At 44.5% G+C, this 25,251-nt stretch overlaps 1 protein-coding gene across 1 annotated transcript in view; it reads left to right on the forward strand.

Moving 5' to 3' along the window:
• LAMC2 (laminin subunit gamma 2) overlaps positions 1-25,251 on the forward strand; it is a 42,643-nt gene that overhangs the window by 10,046 nt on the left and 7,346 nt on the right. The window contains exons 3-17 of the mRNA XM_066624537.1: positions 4,139-4,274; positions 5,475-5,573; positions 8,420-8,556; positions 9,922-10,044; positions 11,038-11,227; positions 11,808-11,917; positions 12,690-12,911; positions 14,609-14,791; positions 15,269-15,472; positions 15,677-15,813; positions 17,420-17,576; positions 19,237-19,442; positions 21,277-21,356; positions 23,223-23,360; positions 24,415-24,559. Coding sequence (XP_066480634.1) covers positions 4,139-4,274; positions 5,475-5,573; positions 8,420-8,556; positions 9,922-10,044; positions 11,038-11,227; positions 11,808-11,917; positions 12,690-12,911; positions 14,609-14,791; positions 15,269-15,472; positions 15,677-15,813; positions 17,420-17,576; positions 19,237-19,442; positions 21,277-21,356; positions 23,223-23,360; positions 24,415-24,559 — 2,267 coding nt within the window. The remainder of the gene's footprint in view (positions 1-4,138; positions 4,275-5,474; positions 5,574-8,419; positions 8,557-9,921; positions 10,045-11,037; positions 11,228-11,807; positions 11,918-12,689; positions 12,912-14,608; positions 14,792-15,268; positions 15,473-15,676; positions 15,814-17,419; positions 17,577-19,236; positions 19,443-21,276; positions 21,357-23,222; positions 23,361-24,414; positions 24,560-25,251) is intronic.

Below are 25,251 nucleotides of genomic sequence, written 5' to 3' on the forward strand. Positions count from 1 at the left end.
GTGTGAGTTTCAAAGACGGAGCTGTGGTATATCATTGTGTGAACAAAGATAATAATTCTGGAAGAAGCATATGCAGTGTGTGATGGTTTTACACACCATCAGCTGTTTGCAGTTCCAAATCTCCATCAGCCTACTTCAGCAAACGTTGCCCTCTGCTAGCTGTCACTACCAGACCTTGAGCTTCTGTGAGGAACCTCACCATTGAAACCAGACTACCAGGGCAGTACTTCAGGTCTCTCAGCTGTAGGAGAGGGCCCATGAGAGCGGGGTGTAGGGGGTAATTTGTACCTGGGCCCAGAGTAAAAAAAAAGGGGCCCAGGAGACAAAGGGGAGGGCCCAGAAACTTCCTGGGATCTTACATGTTCTGATTTCACCTGGACTCACTGTCCTCATGGGATCCTGGGGCACTACCGTGGGTATGAGGTGGTTGATGCTACTGCAAGTCATATGCGCTGGGCCAAGGAATGCACACATGGCGCTCCTTAACCGTGTCAAATCCAGGGGGAAACCAGCCTGCTACAGTAACTGTTTGACTTGTGGATCACTTACCATGAAGGAATGTATAGGAGCTCAGGGACACAGCTGCAGGACTACTGCTGCTGCTGAAGTTTGGTACACACCGGACACTTTCCATTTTAGTGTAAGCTGAAATACAATGGTGCCAATTTTCTGCAGCAATTTAAAAGTTTTTAGAAACTTAGAAATGTGTTCCATATTATTGTATCTAGCTGCTGATGCCGCATAGGCAGGTAGAACTGGTGCTCTGCATCAGGAAGCCCAGTAGACCTGGGCGCCAAAGACTTTTCCAGCTGCTACTGTACCCCTGCCTTGTTTCCCCCCTGCCTGCCCCCATTTTGCTGGCCCCTGTCACCACCCCCTGTTTCACCCCCTCTGTCTTTGGGAAGAGGCCCAAAAGAAACTTTGTACCACCTGATAAAATTCCTCTTGGAGGCCCTGCTGGAAAGAAGACACAAACCTTGAAATTTTTTAAAAATTTCAAATGGCTTTGCGTGGTGAGTAGGGTGAGGGGGGAGATTTGATAGTTGAGGACATTGGGGGGCCTACCTGAGTTTTGATCTGCTGCTTGTCCTATGCTTTTATGTTAGCTGTGGTTTTTAAGACTATTGTGGCTTTAAGTATTGCTTTGATGTATATTTTATTATGTATGTTTTTATTTCTTTATTCTGTAAATCTCTTTGAGTGCCAGGTTTGTTACCTAGGGAAGCAGAATACAAACCTATAAATAAGTAAATACTGCTAAAGAAAAGGAATGCATGTTTTTGCTAAATGTTTCAATGAAAAACTATACCTTGAATATATGTGTTTTCATTCAATTTAATGTGTTGTCAATTCATGTATCTTGTATCTCTTGCTGCCAGAAAACTCAGAAGTACCTTTTGAGTGGGTGTGCTGCAGGAAAAATCTTTTATGTCAAACAGGGATGTCCAAACTTTTTTGGCAGGAGGGCCACATCATCTCTCTGACACTGTGTTGGGGGCTCGGAAAAAAGAATTAATTTACATTTAAAATTTGAATAAATTTACATAAATGAGTATATTAGAGGTGGAACTTATATGAATGAATGAAGATCTTGCAATAGCCCAAGGCCTTGCACAAAGCAAGACCGGCCTTTCCTTCACTGCCGCTGCTGCATCACAAATGTGAAACAGCAAGCAGTGGAGGGAGCCCTTGGCCCACAGCTCATGCGAGAGGTCGAACAGTCGCCCTCAAGCTGAGAGAAGTTAATTGGGCCAGCAAGGGCTCCAGCAAGTCTCAGGAAGGCCAGGGGCTCATTGGAAACTGGAGGCTCCCTGCGGGCCACTTTGGGGATCCCCAAGGGCCACAAATTGCCCCCAGGCTGGGGTTTGGGAACCCCTGCTGTAAAACAAAAAGCAAACAACAAACCTTCTGTATAATCATCTATAGGAGCCTAGGTTGATTGAGTGCCTATCAGGTTATACGTGAAACAGGACCAGATATGGCATTGGTTGCTATATATTCGGAGGACTCTTTAGGTACATAGAAGTAGAAAAATTTGTTAATAAAAAGTAAAAGAAAATATAAAACAGTGTGATATAGACCGAGAACCTTCAGTGGCTCTTGGGAGCCTTGGAATGCTGAGGGGTACATTGGAAAAAAAGATGTAGCAGTGGAACATGGAGGGGGGGCACAGGGAAAGAATTGGCCTGGGAAGTTGCAACATTTGCTTCTGGTCACTCTTGTAAGGATTATGTGTTCTGGGGCCTCTTCAAGGTGGAAGCTCTGATGAACCTTCTTCATCTCTGGAAGGCTGGTCCCGATCTCAGTCTTGTCATTCCTGAAATGATCTTAAGATATAACCCAGGAAAGATTAAGATGAATGTCTGAGGACAAGTGTGCTGTACTTGACAAGGAATGCAGCACACAGGACTTTAAATCTTTACTCAGACATAATTAGTCTGCTGTAACAATGGTTCAGCTGTAGGACAAAAAGGACATCTTTTTGTCCTACAGCCTCAAAGGTTTAGTTTTTAGATGTGTAAATGCTTGCAAAGAGACAGGGATGATTCTTCTGAGGGCAAGTCACTAACTCCTGATTTGGAAAGACACAAGATCATAGCAGTAATTCATGCAGAAGCAGAATGATCCATTTCCTTGAAGGGAAATGGGTTATTTTACCATTTCTCTGCATCAAGGGTGTTTGGCTCATTTAATTGCTCCTAATGCAAAGATGAAGCAGGATTGCCCACTCCTTGATGAGACTAGAAGGAGGCCTTGACTCACTCAGAGGCTTATCTGTGGCTGGGTGCTGTTTTGGGGTTAACATGATCACTTAACTATTTAATAAATCTCATAGCCTGCAGTATGCCGTGGCACATGGTTTAGGAATTGCCATCGCCTCAGGCATAAAAAGGAGACATGAGGACACTGCTTTGTCCAATAATATGAAAATGGGAAATAGCCCTCAATGATATAATCTCTTCCAGCTAACCCACATTAAACTTTGTTCAAGACCATATTGCCTGAGGTGAGGTTGCCTCCTCATGAATCACGCAAACTCATTACCCCATTAGAAATGAAACCAGCAATCTGACAAAAGCTAATTAAGCCTGAAACCTGAGCACAGCAGAGCGCTTTGCAGTTGTCCTTAACTACTCTGTAAGGCAAATTGTATTTTTTCATCTCCGTGTTAGACATGGAAGTCTGAGGCTGAGGGGTACAGTAGCATGCTTAAGATCACCTCATGAATACATAGATGAGATTTGAATCCAAGATTTGCAGTCCACCCTCATTGCCAATGCAATCCACCAGCTCGCATGACAACTTGCTGTGCACGTGCCATATGTGTTGTTAAGCAACGCTCAGTTCTGCAGATATGGAATCTGTGCGAGCTGGGTTTTTTGCAACCATTGTTATATACACTACTGTACATCTTGTAAACTGTAGAAATGGTGCTTGCAACAAAACAAAGGGGTACGAGTGAGTTTGCTAATTACACAAAAACCTTCATTTGTGGTTTACACTGCAAAAACTATTTTCTTATAGAACAGCATCTTCCTGGTTGCGCTCTCAGAAGCAAAAATGGTGCCTTAGAAATGGAGAGGCATCAATGGAAGTATTTAGTCTTTGTCTTTATGCAGCGATCTGAAGAATCTCTAGTTGGAGCAACAGCTAAGCTGGGATCTAATTTGAGGCTACAGGAATAGCGCTTTGGTTATTCCTTGGTATTTTCTTTTGCTCCCTCCTCCTCAAGCGTGTGTGCGCACACACGCACACTCACATGCACACACGCATGCACGCGCACACACACACACCCATAAAACCAAGGTCCAGCTTTAGAGGAGGGAAAATGAAGCTCTGTTCCTCCCACATCTTATAGGAGGGTATAACACAATATGTGTTCTAAGGTGGCTTTTTAAACAAAGAGCAGCCTAATGGCTCATCTGTACATAGGCCAAACCAAATTGAAGAGGAGATGCACTGTACTTAATGGAACAGCATGCCTGTTAAAATGGTATTGCACTTTGGGGACTTTTGCACACTTTGTAATAACACTTTCTTGAGTTCCCTTGGAGCACTGCAAGCCTGATGAGAATAATAAATGAAGCTTTCCACAGCAATCAGAATTGACTCTACTGCCTTTTCTACCTCTTCATAGGCTCTGTCAGTGTACAATGTGACAAACATGGACGGTGCCACTGCAAACCAGGTGTGATGGGCGATAAATGTGACCGGTGTCAGCGTGGTTTTCATTCCTTCTCAGAAGCTGGCTGCAAAGCTGCTGGTCAAATACTGTAAGTATCATCACGTTGGTGGAGCCACTAGCCACTGGTAATTGTGTCGCCTGGCCTTTCAAATTTGCTTTGTTTCAGTCAAGAAAAAAGCCTTCTCAAAGATAACTTAGAAGAATTCTACCCAAGCAAGCAGATCATGTAATAAAATGACACCTAGCTCCCAGGGTGAAGGAAGATTTTTTGATTTTATTTTTGATAACAGGTTTTTTTGGTTTTATTTTTGATAACAGGGAAAATTCAGTCATATATTTCCTTTACCACTGTTGACCACATGTGGAAAATGAGATGATTGAACTGCCACTTTACTCTCTCTCTCACTCTCTCTCTCTCTCTCTCTCTCTCTCTCTCTCTCTCTCTGTGTGTCCACTCCCGAACCAGCAATATGAAATGGGATCGTCAAAGAACTGTTTTCTTTATTTATATTTTAAAAAAATGTGTTCCCTGTCTTTCTCAAAAAACGATTCAAGGTGGCCTGTAGTATGAACATTTTAAAATAAAAACAATTCATTGTCCATGGTTTTGCCACGTGAGCTGGTAATTACATGGCATGGTCCTAAGGGGTGCTGCTTTGCAAAGTCTGCTGCTGCTACAGCATTCCCCCACCCCTGAGCAATACGCACTCTGGGGATAAGAGAAGTTCTTTCACTTTTCTTTCTCAATAGAAGCCTTAAAGTCATAAGAACTCTGCTGGATCAGAAGTCTTCTGAATCCAGCACCTGTTTCCCACTGTGGCCAACCAGGTGCCTCTGGGAAGTCCAACTAAATAGACTTCTTTCTGTTTCTGTTTCCCAGTAACTGACAGTCAGAGGCCTCTGAGGAGGGTTGCATGTAGCCATTGTGACAATATTTCCTAGTAATTATTGACCAGTAGACCAGAGACCTTTGCTAGGTGACCAAAACGTATATTGCTTTCTCCCAACCCCTGGCAAAACCTCCAGCCTAGATCCCAGGGACCAAATTAGGGGATGCAGGCAGTAGCTTGCCTGTACCATGGCCTCTGATGAACCAGCAGTCTGGACAACTGTAAGAGGTAGGCTGGCTAAGCCTAGCAATCCCTATGCTCTGTGCATTACCAACATATCACCAGGATGGGCCACTGGGCTAGCCATGTTACAAGACCCGTCACCCTGCACTGACATGCTTGCACATTTCCCTCCTGAGTATGGAACAGAACTTAAACTGCATTTTAATTTTTCTCAGGAACTCCGGGTGTGATTGTGATTCAGCGGGTAGCACAGGGCAGTGCAGTTCAGGACACTGCATCTGCAAGGTAGCAGTGACAGGAGATCGATGTGACAGGTGTGTACATGGAACTTTTATGGCAAAAGGTTATTGTTTCTGCTTTTCTTGCAGATGCCATTGTCAAGGAAGCCATTTGATGGCCCAAATTGTTCTTTCACTTTGTTAGTACATGACCCATGCTACAGTATGTAACTTTCTCTTTGACTTGCAAACAATCAGGGCTATGCGAATTACAATTTGTCTGCAAGTTCACAATTTTTGAACTCCTAAGAACTTCTGTTTTCACTGAGTCAGAAATATGACTTCCAAAATATTTGAACATATGTGTCTGTAGTATCTGATTGGATAGAGCAGAATGTCTGGGTTCAGCAGTTGACTTCTGAGGGTCATGATGTACTACACAATGTATATTTGCATAATTTATCAGATAAAATGTTTAGATTTCTTTGGCATGGAATTTGTACCCGTTTTTCAGCTGAGTGAACCTAACTGTAGTAATTTCTGACACGTCCCCAGAGCCTGTTGACTCTGTTAAGAAGAGATAACAGCTGCCTGTACCTTGAAAGTATGGGCAGTAACCTGTAAAAACCTTCAATTAGAGTGAAAGATGTTGAGTACCTGATCATAAACAGCCCACTGATGATACATAGATTGTGAAACTGGAATGGTTCATTTAAGTGTACACCTAAAAATGTAATGTGTGAATGTAATAAGCAAATGTTAGCGAGTACAAATATTGTACGTGTGTGCTTACCAGGGTGGAGCTACACCCCATCAAAAACACCATCGTTAGCTGACAGGTGGGGAAATGTCCAATATTATAATTTCTGGACTTGAGGTTGGTTGAACTACTTACTTGAATGATAACAAATCAGGCTACAAAGAGAGGGGCCATGGCTCAGTGGTAAAGCACAGGATTTGCTAGCAGAAAGTCCCAGGTTCAATCCCTGGCATCTCCACATAGAGTTGAGAAAGACCCCTGTCTGAAATCCTGGACACAAAATGTCAGTCAGTGTAGACAATACTGAAAAATGGAGCAGTGGTCTGACTCTGAGCATTAAGGCAGCTTCTTGTGTTCCTATGGAGGGGAAGCTGAGAACTCATTGTAGATAGGACACCCTATATCTAAAACATCTTCCACAAATTTCTATCCAGTTCAATTTTTTCTTAAAGGTTTTAAGAAGGATGTTTCTAAAACATTAGGCAGCCTGTACCATAATTGCCATACCATGGTTTGAATGTACCTATAGAGGCGGCCAGGAACATCCGCCTGTCAAGTATTTGTGTCAACAATAGAGTGTGCCTCCAGGCTTGTCAAAGACAGACCCACCATTGCGTGTGTTCAGGAGAGCTCTTGCTAATTACAGCTCTTTGGGCATGGAGCCATGTCAGGGCAGAAACAGCAAGATCCAGCCCAGGCCTATAAGTTATGTCTGGAGGTACATTCTGTACTTTTTAGGTCAGATGCTGCACCTTCCTTTGCGACACGTAGGGGTGGAGGGCACGCTGGCAGGCTCTCCTTGATGCCGAGATTCTCATGCTGCTTTTGTAGGGCTTATATTTGTGTGGGTTTGGTTATCCTATTCCATCAGACTACTGCATTCCTCTGAAAGTGTACATACGCACTTCATAGAATGTAAAGAGCTTTGCATCTGCATGTCTGCAATCGCAGTGCAGAGGGTGGCATATAACTTTACAGCATAATTTCATATCTGGAGCCAACTCCTGAGAATCTCAAGTATTGTTTGCCAAAGCCAAGTACAAGAATGTAAGAATTATCTTGGTGGGTCAGGCTTAAGTCAGCATTCTTGTCAACAGCAGACTGTCTAATGCCTGTGGAAGGCTCACACAGAGAGCATGAAGGTGGTTGATGCCTGCCCACTCTTGTTTGTTTGAAATGTCTTGGACTTGCAGACATATTGCATTTGCATGTAGAGGTTGCACTTAGCTTTCATGTTTGTTGGCAGCTATCTTTCATGCACCAAGGGCTGGTCTACACTGTATTTTTACTTAGTGTAGTATACATAATAAGTTTCTAGCCTTCATAGTTGTACCCAAAACATAGAAAATAGATACATTTAGCATAGGCTAGCTGACTGCAGACCCACTCTGGACTATTTTACACACCCGCTTTAGTTCATGGTTGCGCAGGGAATGGATTGATTTTTGTAATGTGGGTTGTGCTATGTGAATGTGTCAGTGAATTCACACAGTGATTTTGTGCATTTGGCATTGACACATGCCTGTGGTAGGAGTGATGCTTGGAATTTTCTGTGTTAACCCACATAGTTGTGATCTAGAATTCTAGAAAATGTGATTGCATCAAGATTAGCAAGTAAAAAAGAGATGCCTTAGTCTTTCTCATTCATGATCTGGATCTGTCCTAGCGCACATTATTGTTTGTTGATGTCTCCTATGACCACATTAGCTTGCACACAAAGGCGGCTTCCTCACTGATTAATCCACCAGGTTGTAGCACATACTACCATTTTGTTTCTGTACTTTTTAGAGGAGTTGCACAACCGCCTCTGCATGATGAATGGCTAACACTGTGTTTTGAGGGCATCACTTGAATAGGTGCCCAGTTGCAGTCTCTTCCCAATGCCCAATCCTAAGCATGTCTACTCAGAAGTCAGTCCCATTAGAGTCAGTGGGGCTTACTCCCAGGAAAGTGTGGATAGGATTGGGCTGTGTGTTGGCTGACCTCAAGACCATAGAGTTTTTGCTTGAGGGGGATTCTCAAGGCTGGTATTCAGTTATCTAACAGCAGATGAGATGGAGGTGTGCAGAATATAAAGACACAAATAAGATATGTTTCCTTTCTGTGTAAATATGAAATGCACAAGAGACCAACTGCTAGTTATATTGATTTCTCTCATAAGTTATATTGATTTCTCACACAGTTGCAAACAGGGCTATTATAATCTGGATGCAGGGAATCCAGAAGGTTGTTCTCGGTGTTTTTGTAATGGACACTCAGCTACATGTTCCAGCTCAGAAAACTATAGCATCCATAAAGTCACCTCTACTTTCCAGCAAGGTAAAATTTCACAGTGGTTTGCCTTCTCTCTTTAGTATGACTGACACTTTTGGTTTTGCCTTGAAATTGGTTATCATTTCACTTACCAGTGTTAAGCATATAGAGCTTGCACCATAGAGATGCAGGGATAGAGCAGTGCTCCTGTCCAAGGAGCATCAAGACCAATGGTGGATTTCCAGTTAGTATTGTAAATTCGGTTTGTGTCATAGTAACTGACTTATTCTGAACTCTATGACTGTAGTAAGCTACAACAGTCAAAGTGGTTATCCCTCACCCCTTAAAAAGCTTCCAGATCAGTCTTGGTTGTCTAAGCCAGTGTTTCTCAAACCGTGGGTTGGGATCCACTAGGTGGTTTGCGAACCAATTTCAGGTGGGTCCCCATTCATTTCAATATTTTATTTTTAATCTATTAGACTTGATGCTACTATGGTGTGTGACTACATTTGGAGAAATATTACAGATCTGTACTTTTAACAAGGTACTATGTATATGCTTTAACAATGATATTAAACTGGACTTACTCCTGGGCACCACAGATGCTTGCCTATAAGTTGAACTCACTGATAAGTCGAGGGCAGGTTTTGAGCCAAAAATCATGGAATTTTTTATGACCCTCTGATAAATCGGTAGTTAAACTTAGTGGGATGTCTGACTATAATTTTGTCTGATTTTACCCAAGGCCAGATCCTGAAAAATAACCCAACAGTAATTTTTAAGCATAATTTTTTGACTTATACACGAGTATATACAGTATGTGTGGGTAGGTTTGCATCCTAGGATTGTTAAAAATTTTCCTGCTTGATGATTTCACTTCTGGTCATGACATCACTTCCAGTGGGTCCTGACGGATTCTAAAAAGTGAGTCCTGGTGCAAAAAGTTTGAGAACCACTAATCTAAGCTACCAAGTGATGTTTTTGCCACTGTTGACTACATGCGCCTTGCTCACTTTCCTCTGTCCCCAATACAAAAGGAATTGAGGGTGAAGCACACATGGGACTTTCTCAGATTTACAAGATTGTGGGAGGCATTAGAGGAAAAATCCACAATCCAAAGCTGAATTAAAAAAAAAAAAGTCCAAGGAAGCTTTTCCACTTTATTCTACCAAATGAAATGTTCCTAAGAACAGTTACATATTACAGAAAAGACTATGCTAGCAAGAGTATAAAGACAAGATTGGAAGAAGGGGTTCCAACCCCTTTTATGGTGCATTCACTATCAGCCACAAGTTACTCATTCATCTGCAACTTTGACTACGTAACAGTGAAAGAACTGCCGCTTGCTTCTCCTGTGACCAATCCTGAATCTGTGGGTGTAGACTGGATTCCCTGCTCAATTCAATAAACTGTGGTTTTCTGTGATTCTAGGTAATGAAGGTTGGCAAGCTCAGGTCAATGGTGGGTCTCCTTTGCAGGTCCATTGGTCTCCACGTCATAAGGACGTCTATGTGGCAGCAAGAAGCCCAAATCCCATCTACTTTATGGCCCCAGGTATGTATTTCCATAGTGGGGATGGGCAGTAAGAGGGACTATTCAGCAGGATATGCTTTCAGCATTCTCTGTTTGCCAATACATATGCTTTGCCTATTGTCTAGCACTGTTGTCCCACTTGAGACTCTCAGGTTCTAGTGCACATTCTCTTGGCTATCGGTGATGCACACACAGTTTTCAGCTAAGTGAGGTCAGAGTAAGCACCTAAGTCTTGAGAGTCCTAAGTCCTGCACATTTTGTGTTTTAAATGAAAGCAACCTACATTAGTGTAGGTGTAGAAGATGTGTATTAGTCAGCGTTTCCCTGACTCTCACTAGACCTGTTAATTTTAATCCTCCCAGCTGAAATTCATGACTGTTGCTTCTATAATGGCTGAAGTTTCCTCAAGAAAACAATCTTTGAAGAGATGTTCAAGAACTTTCTAACAATAAATGCAGTTGAGAAGAAAAAGCATGAAAGAGCCAGGGCTAGTCTTTCTGCAAGAAACTGCACTGTGCCAAATGATCATGTAGAACTGGTTCTTAGTGTAGAACTGGTTCTTAGAACTTGACTTAGTGAGCCATACATCAGAAAAGTACACACAGATGTGCACATTGAAAAATTAATTTTGGTGAGCAGGATGACTTTTTCATCCATGGCAGCCTAGGAACAGGTTCACGTTTCTTAGTAAAATAATCTAGTTTCCTAAATTAACTACTTGACCAAGCTGAGATCTGTAGTCATACAGTGGAATCCAGAGTCAGTTAAAATTCCTTTAAAACCAGTGAGATCTAAGCTGAAGTATTGGATTAGAAGCCTTTGATATGAATGAGATAGAGGCTGCAGTCCTAACCACACTTTCCTGAGCCCCACTGAACAAAATAGGACTTACTTCTGAGTAGACCTGGTTAGGATTGTGCCCTTAATCATTACAGTCATACTGATGGTCTTCCCTTAACAGGGGCATAATTTTACCTGTAAACATCTCTTCTGACCTACTTGTTTGCTTTGTAGCCAAGTTCCTTGGGAACCAACAACTGAGCTACGGGCAGATGTTGACTTTTGATTATCGTGTGAACCGACCGGGACGCCGCCCTTCGCAGCATGATGTAATTTTGGAAGGAGCTGGCTTGAGAGTGGCTGCTCCTCTCATGCCTCATGGGAAGATGCTGCCTTGTAGCACTAGCAGAACCTACACATTTAGGTAATATCCTGATGATGCAGCCCTTTCAATAGCACAATTTCATTAGCAGCCCAATCCTATCTTGCGCTGGAACAGGCAGATCCATGGGCCTACGCTGTATCCAGTGCCAGAGGCTCGGCCCAAGGCAAGGGAAAACTTTTCCCCTTACCCCAGGGAGAGGTGCAGCAGCCCCAATCGGTCTTTTGTGACAATGTTGGGCTGGCGCAAGGGACTTGCACTGGCCTATCTGAAGGTCAGGATTGCACGCACTGTTTTTTTAACACATTAAGAACAATCAATATTAAAAATGTTAGGTAGCAAACAAGCACCTAAGTATATAAAGAAGGCACTGCAAGGACCAGGTGGCTGAATTTGTCTTTGCATTTGATCCTGTGAGTTTCAGAGAATCAAACACAAAGACCAATTCAGCTGCCTAATACTTGCAGTGCCTTCTTTATCATCTTAGGGTTATAGCATAAGCCAAATTTTGTGTACATTATTGTACTATGCATGCTGCTGCAATACATGTTGTGCACAAAAATGCCCCTGTAGAGGTTTTCCATGTAACTTCTGAATTGCTTTCCTCTTCTCTAATGTGCAGGTTGGATGAGCACCCAAGCAGTAACTGGAGACCTAAGCTGACTGACACAGAGTATCGTCGATTGATTGGAAACCTCACAGCTCTTCGAATTAGAGCCACTTACGGAGACAGTGAGTTGGTAGTAGAATCGGGCTAAAGAAAAAGACTAGGATCACTTACCGTATGAAAAATCTGTCTTGCTTTGCAGTCCAAAAGGACACTTCACCATGATTTTAAACATTCTAAGAAAGCATTCCATTGCCCCCTCTGGCCTGCCACTGATGGAGCCATCCCAAGGCCCAATCCTATCCAATTTTCCAGTGTCGGTGCAGCTGTACCAATCGGGCATGCACTGCATCTTGTGGTGGGGCAGCAGTCAGAGAGCCCTCCTTAAGCTATGGGAACATTTACGTTGTTCCCATTACGTTGGGGCTGCATTGTGGCTGCACCGGTGCTGGAAAATTGGATAGGATCGGGCCCCCAGTCAGCACTCTGATCCACTTTCCACTCTCTGGGAGCAAGTAGGAACAGGATTAGGCAGCAGCAGCCCCTTTTTTCCTGTGGCTTGAGGACCAGCTAAGTCCAGCCAGAGTGATAAAAATTATAAGAGAGACCACCACAGGCCTAAACTGTTTTAATAGTCATTTCTTCTCCATAGGATACACTGGAAATTATATTTCTGTGAGGGGTTTATATTTCTGTGAAGGACTAGGGGTCTGTAAGTCCAGCAAACCACAGCCCACAGGATGCCTTGCAGGAATCACTGTGAGTCAGATGAGTCTAAGACACCTGTAATATTATAGTGTAGAAATGTCCTATGATGCAGCTCCCCACATCTGCTCTTTTCCGATTCAGTCAGGAGTCTATGAAGTCGTCATTGTAATGTGTTTTCTGCTTTTGCAGGCACAGGGCACCTCAACAATGTCATTTTGATTTCGGCCCAACCAACTTCTGGTACTCCAGCACGCTGGGTAGAGCAATGTGTATGTCCGGATGGATATCAGGGGCAGTTCTGTGAGAGATGTGCTCCAGGTTACAAGAGAGAAAATTCTGCAAGAGTTGGGGCTCACAGCAGCTGTGTGTTGTGCAACTGCCAGGGAGGAGGGCTCTGTGACCCAGAAACTGGTAAAGAAATCCATAAATGGGGGGGGGGGGGCGCTATCATTGTGGACAGGATTTTTTTGTTTGTTTTACCTGCATTGGCAACATCTAGCCTCTGATATAAAGAACAAGTAATGCATGTAAGGAGCAACTTTACAGTGACCCATTCAAAGTGTTGGAAGAATCAGCATGAGCACATCATTCTCTCTGTGGCACTTCTGTTATGTTTAAAGCCACCCCCCCCCCCCCAAAAAAAAAAACAACCACCTGTGCCGATCCTTATCACTCGATCATTGCTCCTGATCCCAGCCAGAAAGTGATTGTCTGGTAAGGTCTCATGTGACCCATGTGATTTAATTCTGGTAGAGTTTCACTACCAGTCTTCCAGTAGTATTATGGGATGAACTGGTGAAAAGTCATCTTCTATACTGCTGCTGTAAAAGGGTGAGAAGGACATGCAGCCATTATAGACTAAGAAGAGAAACAGAAAGCCATTCCTTTATTTGTCCTTCCCCTGTCACTTCTGTTCCTGGTACATACTGGCAACAAAGGAAAACAGGAGACTAATGTCTTCTGCCCCAATTGCAATAACCATGTGCAGAACTCACCACTTTGTCTCAAGTTCATCATTGAGAAATGCAGCTCATCAAATTAGGCCCAAATCCTAACCAACTTTCCTGCACTGACATAGCTGTGCCAATGGGGTATGTGCTGCATCCTGCAGTTGGGGGGGCCATCACGGAGGCCTCCTCAAGGAAAGGGAATGTTTGTTCCCTTACCTCAGAGCTGCATTGCCCTTACCTCATACTGGTTGCTCTTACCAACGTACTGGAAAGTTGGTTAGGATTGCACCCTTAATGTATTTTGTATATCACTTTTGTATTATTTTGTATACCACCCCTGGGGGCTGGGGATAAGAATAGGCCTTCAGTTTGGCTGTACTTGGCGTAAGAGGCGACTAAACAGCCACCGGGTGGATGGGACTCCTTAGCCTGGGAAGGCAGCTCATCTGAGAGAAGGAAAACTCTGATCCCAAACCTCCACTGCCTTGTGGCTACATCCAGTTATGAAAAAGGCTTCAGGAGTCAACCTTGAGGCAAAATCCGGAGCCGGAGTCCCTGAGGCAGTTCATGGCTGAATACAGTCATGTTCTGGCAACTCCTGCGACGCCGCTGGAACCAAGTGTATTGGCCTCTGCCTTTCCATTGGACCATTTCAGCGACGTGGAGAGGGGGGATTTGCTGCATGGGTAACAGCCTATCCTCCATACCTACTTTACCCAGGCTTCGCGCTCTGGAGAGGACACTCTGTTCCAGAACCACCATTCAGAGCGTGACACCATAGTCTTTCGAGACTGAAGGATGCCAACAATATCACTTTTAAGGTTGTGATAAATATCAGTGATAAATTACAGTTTGTGAATTCATTGCATTTTTTTCTATGTACTCAGGAAATTTTGATGTTTAGTTTTCAGAAATTGGGAATATGCATGTGTGTTCAGATGCAAATACAGAGAGATCCATGCTTTTTTGCCATCATATTTTTAAACTCTTCTCCAAAGTGAGAACAGAAAACCAGGTTTTTATAAAGATGTCAGATTTCTCAGTTACACAAAGGAATTCTCAGATTTCTAAGTTACACAAAGGATTTCAGGGCCACATGAAGACCATATGTTGTCAAACTCCTCTCTTACCTGCTACTCTCCTTCTGTCCCTGTCTAGGCGAGTGTTATTCTGGAGATGAAAACAGAGAGCACATTAGTGTTGCATGTCCAACTGGCTTCTACAGCCTCCCCTGGAACCCACAGAGTTGCCAGCCTTGCCCATGCCAGAGTGGTCTTGGATGTTCTGTGCTTCCAGGGACACAGGAAGTTGTTTGTGGTTACTGCCCTCCAGGAGCCAGCGGTAAGCCTTAAATTCTGCTTTATGATGGTGCTTTTTTGTTTTAATGCCACCTTCCTCTTTTCTAAGGGATGGCAAGGGAATCTATCTATCTGTCCTGGATAAACCACAAAATTGATTTAATTTGTTGCATTATGCAACTTCTTTTTTTCAGCACATTGTGCACAATTCACATGTTCATATGAACATGGTACATAAGAACAGCCCCACTGGATCATGAAAAAGGCCCATCTATTCCAGCATCCTGTATCTCACAGTGGCCCACCTCCCGTAGCACATGACAAAAAGCTACCTGTGTCCTGTTACCACTCTGGTAGCACAGTTTTGTAGCACATGGAGCAGAGATGGTTGCAATGTCATGTTCTGCAGATGCTAGCAGAGCCCCATGCTCAGGATTTCTAACATTATGCAGGTTGTTCTGAAGACGCACAGGTGTTGTTGGTTGAAGTATTCATCTTCTCATTCTACTTTTCCTCCTAGGTTCTCGCTGTGAGTTTTGTACTGATGGTTATTTTGGGGACCCCTTTGGTGAGAATGGCCAGGCACGGTCTTGTCAGCCATGCCAGTGTAACAGTGGTGACCCAAATGCTTCTGGGATTTGCAACCGCTTAACAGGCGAATGCAGGTGCAAGGAAGGCTTCTTTGGAAACCCTTCATCTCCCAACCCAGCAGAGAAATGTCGAGGTACATCATCATACAGCAAATGGAGAACATCCATTCATTTCAGAGATGGACTTCTGAACCACGTTATAAAAACTTAAACAAACCAGACATCATCACTATTAGTATTGTTAAATATTTATATACTGCTTTTTAACAAAAAAGTAGTTTTTATAGCAAAACAATGGCGGGCCCTTCTCAGTCTGCTGTTTTTCTTCTTCTGTGCAGCCTGCAATTGTAATTCTGTGGGCTCTGAGCCTTTGCGGTGCCACAGTGATGGGAGCTGCATTTGTAAGCCAGGATTTGAAGGGCCCAACTGTGAAAATACCCGCTGCCCAGCCTGCTACAATCGAGTGAAGACTCAGGTAGGCATCTTTCCTTTGGCAATTTCACACCCTTTCCCTTTAGCAATTAATACTCTTGGGTCACAGCGCTGCTAGAATTCTTAATATGGTACCTCCCGCAGAAATAATGGTTACCACTATGCAGCTAGCAGCAAAACCAGTTTGAGTTATTGGGTTGTTCTAGGTAAAAATGAACGTTGTGCAACCATTCAAATAAATCCAACTGACCCTCCCCACTGCACACACTCTTTGTTCAGTGCGTGTGGTGATTATATTCCTTCTTTATGGATTTTCCCAGTTGCAGCTTTTTTTCACTCCATTCCCATACATGGAACATGGGAAAACATCAAGTGCTACAGTTGGGGGGGAAAGATGTGGCACAGTTTCTCCCACAAAGTTGCCCATGTTTTCTAGGGTGGAGGAGGAAATGAGTTCTTTTTGTACTCAAATGCAAGCCTATGGTGTTTAGTAAGACTTAGGCTGTAATCCTATCTTACTCACTAGAAACAAACACCACTACCTATAGGATTTTCTTGATTAACTTGGAGTTCCCACTTGTTGTATATAGTGGGTTGGGCTATTTATTAACTCAGAACTGCCTCATCAGTTTTTCTAACATCCGTAATATTTTTCTGTAGGTCAGGTGTAAAAAATGTCAGCTTGTCAAAAAGTCTCACCACATGGCAGAAACCACTAGATGACTTAGAGAGCAATCCAAACCTGCGCTGGAGCAGGCAAGCCAGGAGGCTTGCGCTGCATCCAACGCAGGTTTGTTGGCAACAGCAGCTCAACCAGAGGCAAGGGAAAACTCTTCCCCTTACCCCTGGGTATGGGCTGCTGGCCCCAATGGGTCTCCTCAGACCTGCGCCACCTGTGGCACACCTTGGTGCACCTCTGGAGGTGGCACAAGTCTGAGGAGAGCAGAGCGGCTTGAAGCTACTCCGTTCTCCCCGGGGACAGGGGTTGGGATCCGGCATAACTGCTGGGTCCCAGCCCCGCCTCTGGCTCCTCGTGCGCCCGCACCCGGAGCCGCCCATCACCTGCCCCCCCGCCCAGGAATGCCTCTCTCCCTCCTCCTCCCCGCTCCCCCACGCCTACCTTTGCTTCTTGTGTAGGTGCGGGCGCGCCAACACAAGCGGCTGTGGGGAAGCCGCAGCTGAGGCTTATGTCAGCCTCTGTGCATTGGCGCATCTAGGTGTGCCAACAGGGCTTCCTCCCACGGAGGCGCAAATGTGCTTTACGGCACATTTGCGACCCTCCTGGGCTGGCCCAAGGAACTTGGACCGGCCCAAGTCAACTTTAGGATTGCGCCCTTAGGCAAAGATTTAGACCTGATAAATATATGATACTGGCAAAAGAAAATTAGACAAGATGCATTTTCAGGTTTTATATGAACTGTTATTAAGTCTGCTATTTTACCAGTTAGACAAAATGTTCTTTAACCTGATGATATTTTCCATACTTACCTACTTATCGGTCTTGCATCAGGTATTAAGATAGGGTGTGTTTTTCATGGCAGGTCATATAGATCTCATGTCTGTCAGTATCTCCTTCATGAGGGCACAGGTATCAAAATGTGATGGGGTTTCTATTGCTTGTTGACCTATACAACCTGCCTCATTTCCAGGTAGATCAATATCTCCAGCAACTCCAGGCATTTGAGGTGCTTGTCTCTCAGCTACAGACTGGTGGAGAGCCAGGAGATAACACTGAACTGGAGAGGAAGATGAGCGAGGCTGAGGAAATGCTCCGGCAAGTCTTGAGAGAAGCCCAGAGCCTGCAAGGTAGCTCAAGTCTTGACAGATTCCTTTAGGATGGATGAAAGGAGTGCATAAAGGTTCCTGCAATGTCATTGGGAAGAGGATGGAAATACATGCCAATCTGAACAGTGGAGTAAATGGGAGGGGGGAATCTGCAGATACAATTTGATGTTGATCTTGTAGTCCCACCTTTCCTCTTTTGCTACTGTCATATAGGCCCACCAATCTTTGGCCTTGCCTCTTGTTTAAAGAAACAGACATTAAGCAATGTTCTACAACAGGGGTGTCCAAAGTTTTTAGCAGGAGGGCCACATCGTCTCTCTGACACTGTGTCGGGGGCCGAGGGAAAAAAAGAATTCATTTACATTTAAAATTTGAATAAATTTACATACGTTTACATAAATGAATATATTAAAGATGAACTTATATGAATGAATGAAGGTCTTGCAATAGCTCAAGGCCTATAAAAGGCCTTGCACAAAGCAAGGCTGGCCTTCCTTTGCTGCCACTACTGCATCACAGATGTGAAACAGCAAGCAGTGGAGGGAGCCCTCATCCCACAGCTCACGCGAGAGGTCAAACAGTTGCCCTCACGCTTAGAGCAGTTGCATCGGGCCAGTGTGGGCTACAACAAATCACCGGAGGGCCAGTAGCTCATTGGAGACTGGGAGCTCCTTGAGGGCCGCATTGAGAGGCCTTGAGGGCCGCAAGTGGCCCCAGGGCCGGGGTTTGGGCACCCCTGTTCTACAACATAGAAAAGCATGTCTGAGCATTTTCCTCACTGCTGACACTTGGCTGCAGCAGTCCATACATAGGCACATAGAATTAAGGAGCAGGGTCTTCTAGGGCAAGGGTGTCCAAAACCAGGCCCAGGGGCCATTTGCGGCCCTCGGGAGCGCTCAATCTCTAATGAACCTCTGGCCCTCCAGAGACTTGCTGGAGCCCATGCTGGCCCGATGCAACCGCCCTCAGCGTGAGGGTGACTGTTCAACCTCTTGCATGAGCTGCAGGCTGAGGACTCCCTCCATTGCTTGCTGTTTCACGTTTGTGAAGCAGCAGTGGCAGTGAAGGAAAGGCTGACCTTGCTTTGTGCAAGGCTTTGAGCTATTGCGATACCTTCATTCATTCATATAAGTTCCATTTCTAAGATATTCATTTATGTAAATTTATGTAAATTTATTCAAATTTTGAAATGTAAATTAATTCTTTTTTTCCTGGCCCCCAACACAGTGTCAGAGAGATGATGTGGCCCTCCTGCTAAAAAAGTTTGGACACTCCTGTTCTAGGGCAAAGGGAATAGACTAGAGATATTTCCTCAGCCTTCCACTTTTTAATTGCAGGTGCCTTAATCTGAATCTGAAGTTTTTTCATGCAAAGCATATATTCTCCCACAGAACCATGTTTTCTCCCTTTCATGATATAGCTGGTGGTTCTCCCTGTCTCTGTCCATGTGCTTCCTGTGCTTCTGGCTATTAGGACTATCAGAACTAAGGATAGTGCTATCAGGACTGAGAATGCCCTGGGAAAATCTCGCTTTTAAAATAGGGATTCTCTACAAATTGTGTTTGCCCTGTCTATCTCCAGCCAAAGACCTATTTCTCTTCTATACCAACATATTTCCTTTTAGCCAAGTAAACACAAGTCTTTACTTGGAGAAATCATTTCTTCTTTCTTTGCATTCAAGCTTCTGACAGGTCCCTGGGGACCCGCCTGTCCAAGATCAAGAGTCAAGAGTTCACCTACCGGACCCGTTTGGAAGAGATAAATGAGATGGCCAACAGGCTGCAGTCTTTAGGTAGTCAGTATCGGAGTCAGGTGCAAGATGCCAGGAGACTCATTGAAAGAGCGCGCTTGGATTTGGAGCAAAGCAAGGCAAAGATAGGAAACATGGCAAGTATCTTGTGAATGAGAATGATGATCGTTTCCTAGCAAAATGCCAGTTTTATGCTGGAGTGACTCGCGTGTTGCGATGACCTTTGGGGATAGGATGCAGTATAGTGCATTTTTATTGGCCTTGCACACAGAGGCACACTGCACATCCCTGGGGAATTCCTGCCAGCATGACTGTGTCGTCTATCCAGTGTCAGGGATGGAGGACAGATTCCACCGGTACTGCAACAGTTTTCACAAGTGCAATGCTTTTCTCAGCTGGGCTTAGAGTCAAGTTATGTGTTATTCTAAGTGTGTGGCATAGTGCAGTGTGGGTAAGTTTGTTTTTCAAATCAGGGTCACTAGACAAACCAAAAGTATGGTAGGGAAGTCATCAATCCCTATAATCTTGGCTGCTATGGCACTTCCTCTGCTATTGTCCCTACTACTACTCCTACTCTTTGTCCCGCCAGGCCAGCAGCACTCAGCCCCCCTCCCCACTGCTCTTTTCAAATGGCAGGTGGGCTGAGGCAGGAGACAGTGGTGTCCTGTGCAGGCAGGACAATGGCAGATGATATACCACCCTGTAAAGAATGCAGGGGGGGGGGGGGAGAGAGAATAAAGGTCCATTGATTGGGGAATGTTCTGCTGTCCACTCCCCCAAGTACCACCTGGCTTTTGGGGCCCACTGAGGCCTAGTGAAGGGCCAGCCCTGGAGCCTTTAGAACTTTGCCCAGCCTGCAGTTGCTCTTGATCATGCCTCCTGCACATGTCATTTTTTATTTAAAAAAGCTTTAATGGAAAACCAAGATTTTTTCCCCCTTTAAAACAGTATGCATAGGGGCACAACTAGGAGTGAATTTGTGGTGGGGGCAATGTCCTAACCACTCACTGCAGTCTGTCTCTCTGTCTCTCTCTCTCACACACACACACACATATGAACTCACATGTTTTTAAAATCAACCTACTGGGCCACATTATGTATTTAATATAATGTGTAACATGACCCCTTAGCTTCTTATGGGATTGCAACAGATCCAGCTTTCAGTATCCCACTCTGCTGCTGTCACTTCTGGGTTGAAACTGGTGATACTGGAGTGTGACCTGAAGCTGGCAACTTGTTTTTGTATACTTCCCCATGTCTGTTCTGAATCTGCTGCATATTAAACATTTTAAAAATACTTTTAAATACTGCCTTTTCCCTTCCCATAGGGAAGAGCCCAAGGTGTTTTATGGTGTATTTTATTCTTTAAATGTTATTAGAAGGTCTGCTTCTCAGGGCTCTTGGTATTACTGTGGCTGCTGTGAGCAGGGAGGGGCACAGTTCCACCCTTTAGGAGGCAGCAGCAACAGGAGGCAATGACCGTAGAAATACCTACTGATCAATGTTCTTGGGGACTCCAAGTTCTAGTGTAGTGAGAGAGGGAGAAAAAGCTCTCTGTATCCATTCTGTCCATAACAGTCCTAATTTTATAAAGCTCTGTAATCGTCTGCCATTAGTTGTCTCTTTTCTAACCTTAAGAGAGCCACATGCTTGAATGTTCCAGCCACTGGGTTTGCCTTTACCTCCAGCTGCCAATAAATCGGAGAAGGAAAAGAGCTTGGCCTTGGATTAAGCCATTTCTGCCCAATGTTGCATATACGCAACAGGGACCAAATGTGTACACCTGTGCGCCAGGCAAAAATGGGTTAAACCTTGTGCTTATATTGCAAGCAGCTAGAACTTGTGCACTAGAGTGTAATGATCTGAAATAATTATGAATGTGCCATGATGACGCTTTTAAATATGCATGTTTGTGTATGTTTTTCTGCTCCCTGGACGCTCATGTTGAGTTCTCCCATTTCCCCTCCTCAGATGATTCCCTCTTCAGATGGTCCTGGAAGTTCAAACAGTTTTTTGACCCTGGCCCAAGAAGCCATGAAATTAGCAGACAAGTGAGTTGATGGTTGTCTTCACTGGCAACTCTCTTCTACCAGTTTTGGTCACTCATGAAGATAGTTTCATTTTTGAACTCTGAACTCTGAACATAAAACCAAACTAATAAATGGCCCATTTTTTTTTAAAGACACCGACTGCCAGTGGCAGTCCTGGTGGTTTTCATGCCAGGGGCTGGCTCCTCATTTTCCACCCCCCCAACCCAGAAGTAATTGCAGTGATGTTATTATCACTGCAGTTATTTCGGTGCCTCCTCCTTTCCTCTTTTGAAAAAAAGGGGGGAGGAAGGAGGCAGCTCAGGCTGATGGAGGCTTTTGTGCCACTGCTAAGCAGCACAAATGACTTCATCAGAGCTGCTTCATATTGTTGGAAGTGGTGCTAAGGGGGCAAGCACCACCCACCTCCTGAAAGTGGTGCTCACCTCCTGGGCACTTCTTCCAGCAGAGCCAGAAAGCTCTGATGGAGTCTTTTGCACCATTTAGCAGCAGCACAAAGGGCTCCATCGGAGCTAGAAGTGGCGCACACCTCCTCCAAAATTGGAGGAGGTGAGTGCCGCTTCTAGTCAGCTACCTGGTCGTTCTGAGGGCCATCCTATTCTCCTCTGCTTTAAGAAAGGGAAGGAGAAGAGCACAGCCACTGTCAATGCAGCTCCCCACCGATCTGAGAGCTGCCCTCCTCTCCCCCCCTTTAAAGAAAGGGGAGAAGAAGAGCACAGCCACTGTCAGTGTGGTTCTGGATTGTGCCAACAAACTGGGAGGGGGAAGTGGGTTGCAGCACTGTCTCCCAAGCCTGGCACCTGGGACATTTGTACCCATTGCCCCCCTGGGTATGCCACTGCTAACTGCCCAATCCTGTGATCAGGCTGCGCTGCTGGACCTAGCTAGAACTGGAGGCATGGATAAGCCAGGAAGGCATGGATCCAGTGGCAGTGGTGCATGCCAGATCTTATCCCCTCTATTTTAAACTTCCCTGCCTCTTTTCTCTCCTTGGACATATGCTGCCCAAATAGGTCACCACCTGCATTCGGTCTCAGGGCTTATACAGAGGTGTAAATAATTTTTACACCTCTGTGTAGACACATATAAAGGTAAAAAATAATTTTTGCCTTTGCTCATGGTTGCCCTCCGCCCCCACCACTGAATGTATCACATGCCTTTTTGGCACAGCTGCATTGGTGCTAGTGGTGGAGGATAGGATTGGGATAATTTTATGATAAGAAAATGCAAATCTGGTAACCAAAACACTAGAGAAATTTCACTAGAGAAATTGTCTAAATTTTTCTTGATGGTTTGGCAGTTAAAAAGTTCTACCAAAAAATGCTATTTTCATTGGAATGTCCAAGCCCCTGCCAGCTGGACAAATATAGCAGCTAAAAGGACCCTAAACCTGTCTTTACTGCAACCTCTCCCTGGGAAGAAGGAGCAGTTTCCATTTCTGAAAGCAGGAGTAAGCTTTCTGCTTTGTTCCCCAGCGCTCTGTCCCTCCTTAAGTATGCAGTTTTCCACCTTCCCACTTTCCTCTCAATAGATAAACATTTCCTGCCAATCAACATCCACCCTCATCCACCACCACTCAGACATCTGGCCTTTACATGGCTTCTGTGATCTGGCATTTAAAGGATATAGTTTATACAAACAGATCAAGCACTGTGGTCAAATTTTTTGTGGACAGGGTGCATCCACTTCGACTGGCAGGCTGCAATAATCCCATATAAGTGAATGAACCAATAAATAAATAAATGTCAGCCTCTGAATAATCCAAGAAAGATTTGGGTTAAAGACCAGACAGGGAGAGATGGTGGTCGTGAATCAGCCTCTTCCTCCCTGTTGACCTTTGTCCCAGCTTGTCTCTTTTTGCCTTTTTAGCCACTTGCAACTTGCAAATACTATTGAGCAAGGAGCCAGGGCAGCAGACGATGCCTCAAAGCAGGCCCTGGCACTGATGCAGTCTGCTGCAAGCGGGGAAGGCATCCTGGACAGTTCTGTGCAAGCTCTTCAGAAAAAGTAGGTTCTTCAATCAGTACTTGTTTGCATTCATTTTCCAGACTTGAATTATTATCTTTCTCTTGTCCACATATTCCAATTCCAATTACAATCAGTTTGTAATCATAAGCTGCTGCTGATATTGATTGCTAGTGGAATGTGCCCATCAGGGCAGTGGAGGTCTTGCATGTGAATGCAGGTTTATTTGTTTTGTTTTAAAAAGGAAGGCACAGTGCACCCTTCTGAGGGACCCTGTCACAGTGCTGAACAGGCCACCTAGCATCAGTCAACAGGCTTTCCCCCTCTTCCTAGATCTGTCTCCAAATGCAGTGTTTTACTTTTCTCCATAAGGGTAAGCAATAGTCATTCACTTTTGTGGGGTAAGTAAAGCAGAGCAGTTGGTTACATTACTGGACTGGTACTAAAAAGGTTCCAAGCACTTGACCTACCTTGTAATCACAACAACACTGCAAGGTAGACACATATAATAACACCATATTGCAGATGGGGAGTTGTGGCGAAGATACACTGGACCAACCTAAGATTACTAATCAGTTAATGACTGAGGGGTGATTTGCACCATTGATTCCCAACACACAGTTTATGCTCCTTGCCACAAAGCTTCAAAGGATGCCCACTCCTCTAAATGCTTCCTTGCAGCATTATAATAAGAGTAGTATATAACATACAGCAAAACCTTAAGTACTCTCTAATACAGTTGCTGTATGTAAACTTCTCTACCTAGAATAGTATCAGAGGGATCATGGAGATTCCCCCTATTGCTTGGGAAGGTGAGTGGGATGGCAGAAGTTGGGGGCTACCCCGTGGCACAGGATGCACCTCGGAAATCTGATATTCAGAACTTTGCCGTTTTGTTCTTAAGAATGTTTACAGGCTTCAGTGGCTTGACCAGAAACCACCACAGAAGACAAGGCAAACCCACAACAAAGGGCTCACTCTGCTTCACTCTTGTTGACCTTATTCATACAGGAAGTGGGTGATGTGATGCAGCCATCCGAAAGCAAAAAGGGGGCCTTCCTCTTCTAGGCTCAAAGGTTGCCTTCTAATTTTTCAGATACAATGAGGTAAAGTTGCTCTCAACTGAACTGGAGGCTGATGCCAGCACAACTGCTGCCAGTGCTGAAAGGGCTCATCAGGGGAGCCAGCTGCTTCTCGGCTCTCTGGGACGTTTACCAAAAGTCGACACAAGCTTTTTTCAGGTGAGGACTTTTGTGTACATTTGGCCCAAGAGTTTTTTCAGTTGCTTCTTCTCATGCCTTGCCTGTGCCTTACAAACGGAAGAATAAAACTGGTTCCAGGGATGCTTGCAATTGGCAGTTCCAAAAATGTACCATTTCTCACAGAATCTTCTACTACAGTAGTCAGCAACTGGTGGTCCACAGATCAAATCTGCTTCCTTCTCCTGCTTTGTTGCCAGATTTTAGAATCAAAAGAGACTGTGCAAATGAGCAACATCCAGGGTTTCCGAACAGGGCTAACACCAGCTTGAAGGGTGCAATGTAGACTAGGGAAATAGCTTGGCTGGAAAAGTTAAACATTCTCTTCCTGCCTAAATGAATGGCAGCCCCCCCCCAAGGCTGCCTTTTTATTTTGAAAAAAAGTGAGAGACAATCATGGATCTTCCTTTTAATATCTAGTTTTGTTCCAAGACCTAGGTGACAGAAACGACAGATTCTTGAGAATCTTGGCTTTCATTTCTTTCCAAAGTAAATTTTTAGCAATGGGCACAGGTGAAGTATGTCGGAAAAAGACAAGACCCTTGAAAGACTCTGTTCTGTGTCCTGCATTAGTATCTCCCCTCCCCATTGCTAGCACCGCAAGTGTCCATCAAGCTAGACAGGACATCTTTGGCTTTCTGTCCTTTTTAAAAAATGGTACCCCCCCCCTCCAC

This window comes from Tiliqua scincoides, chromosome 4 (genome assembly GCF_035046505.1).
Source record: "Tiliqua scincoides isolate rTilSci1 chromosome 4, rTilSci1.hap2, whole genome shotgun sequence".
Taxonomy (NCBI): Eukaryota; Metazoa; Chordata; class Lepidosauria; order Squamata; family Scincidae; genus Tiliqua; species Tiliqua scincoides.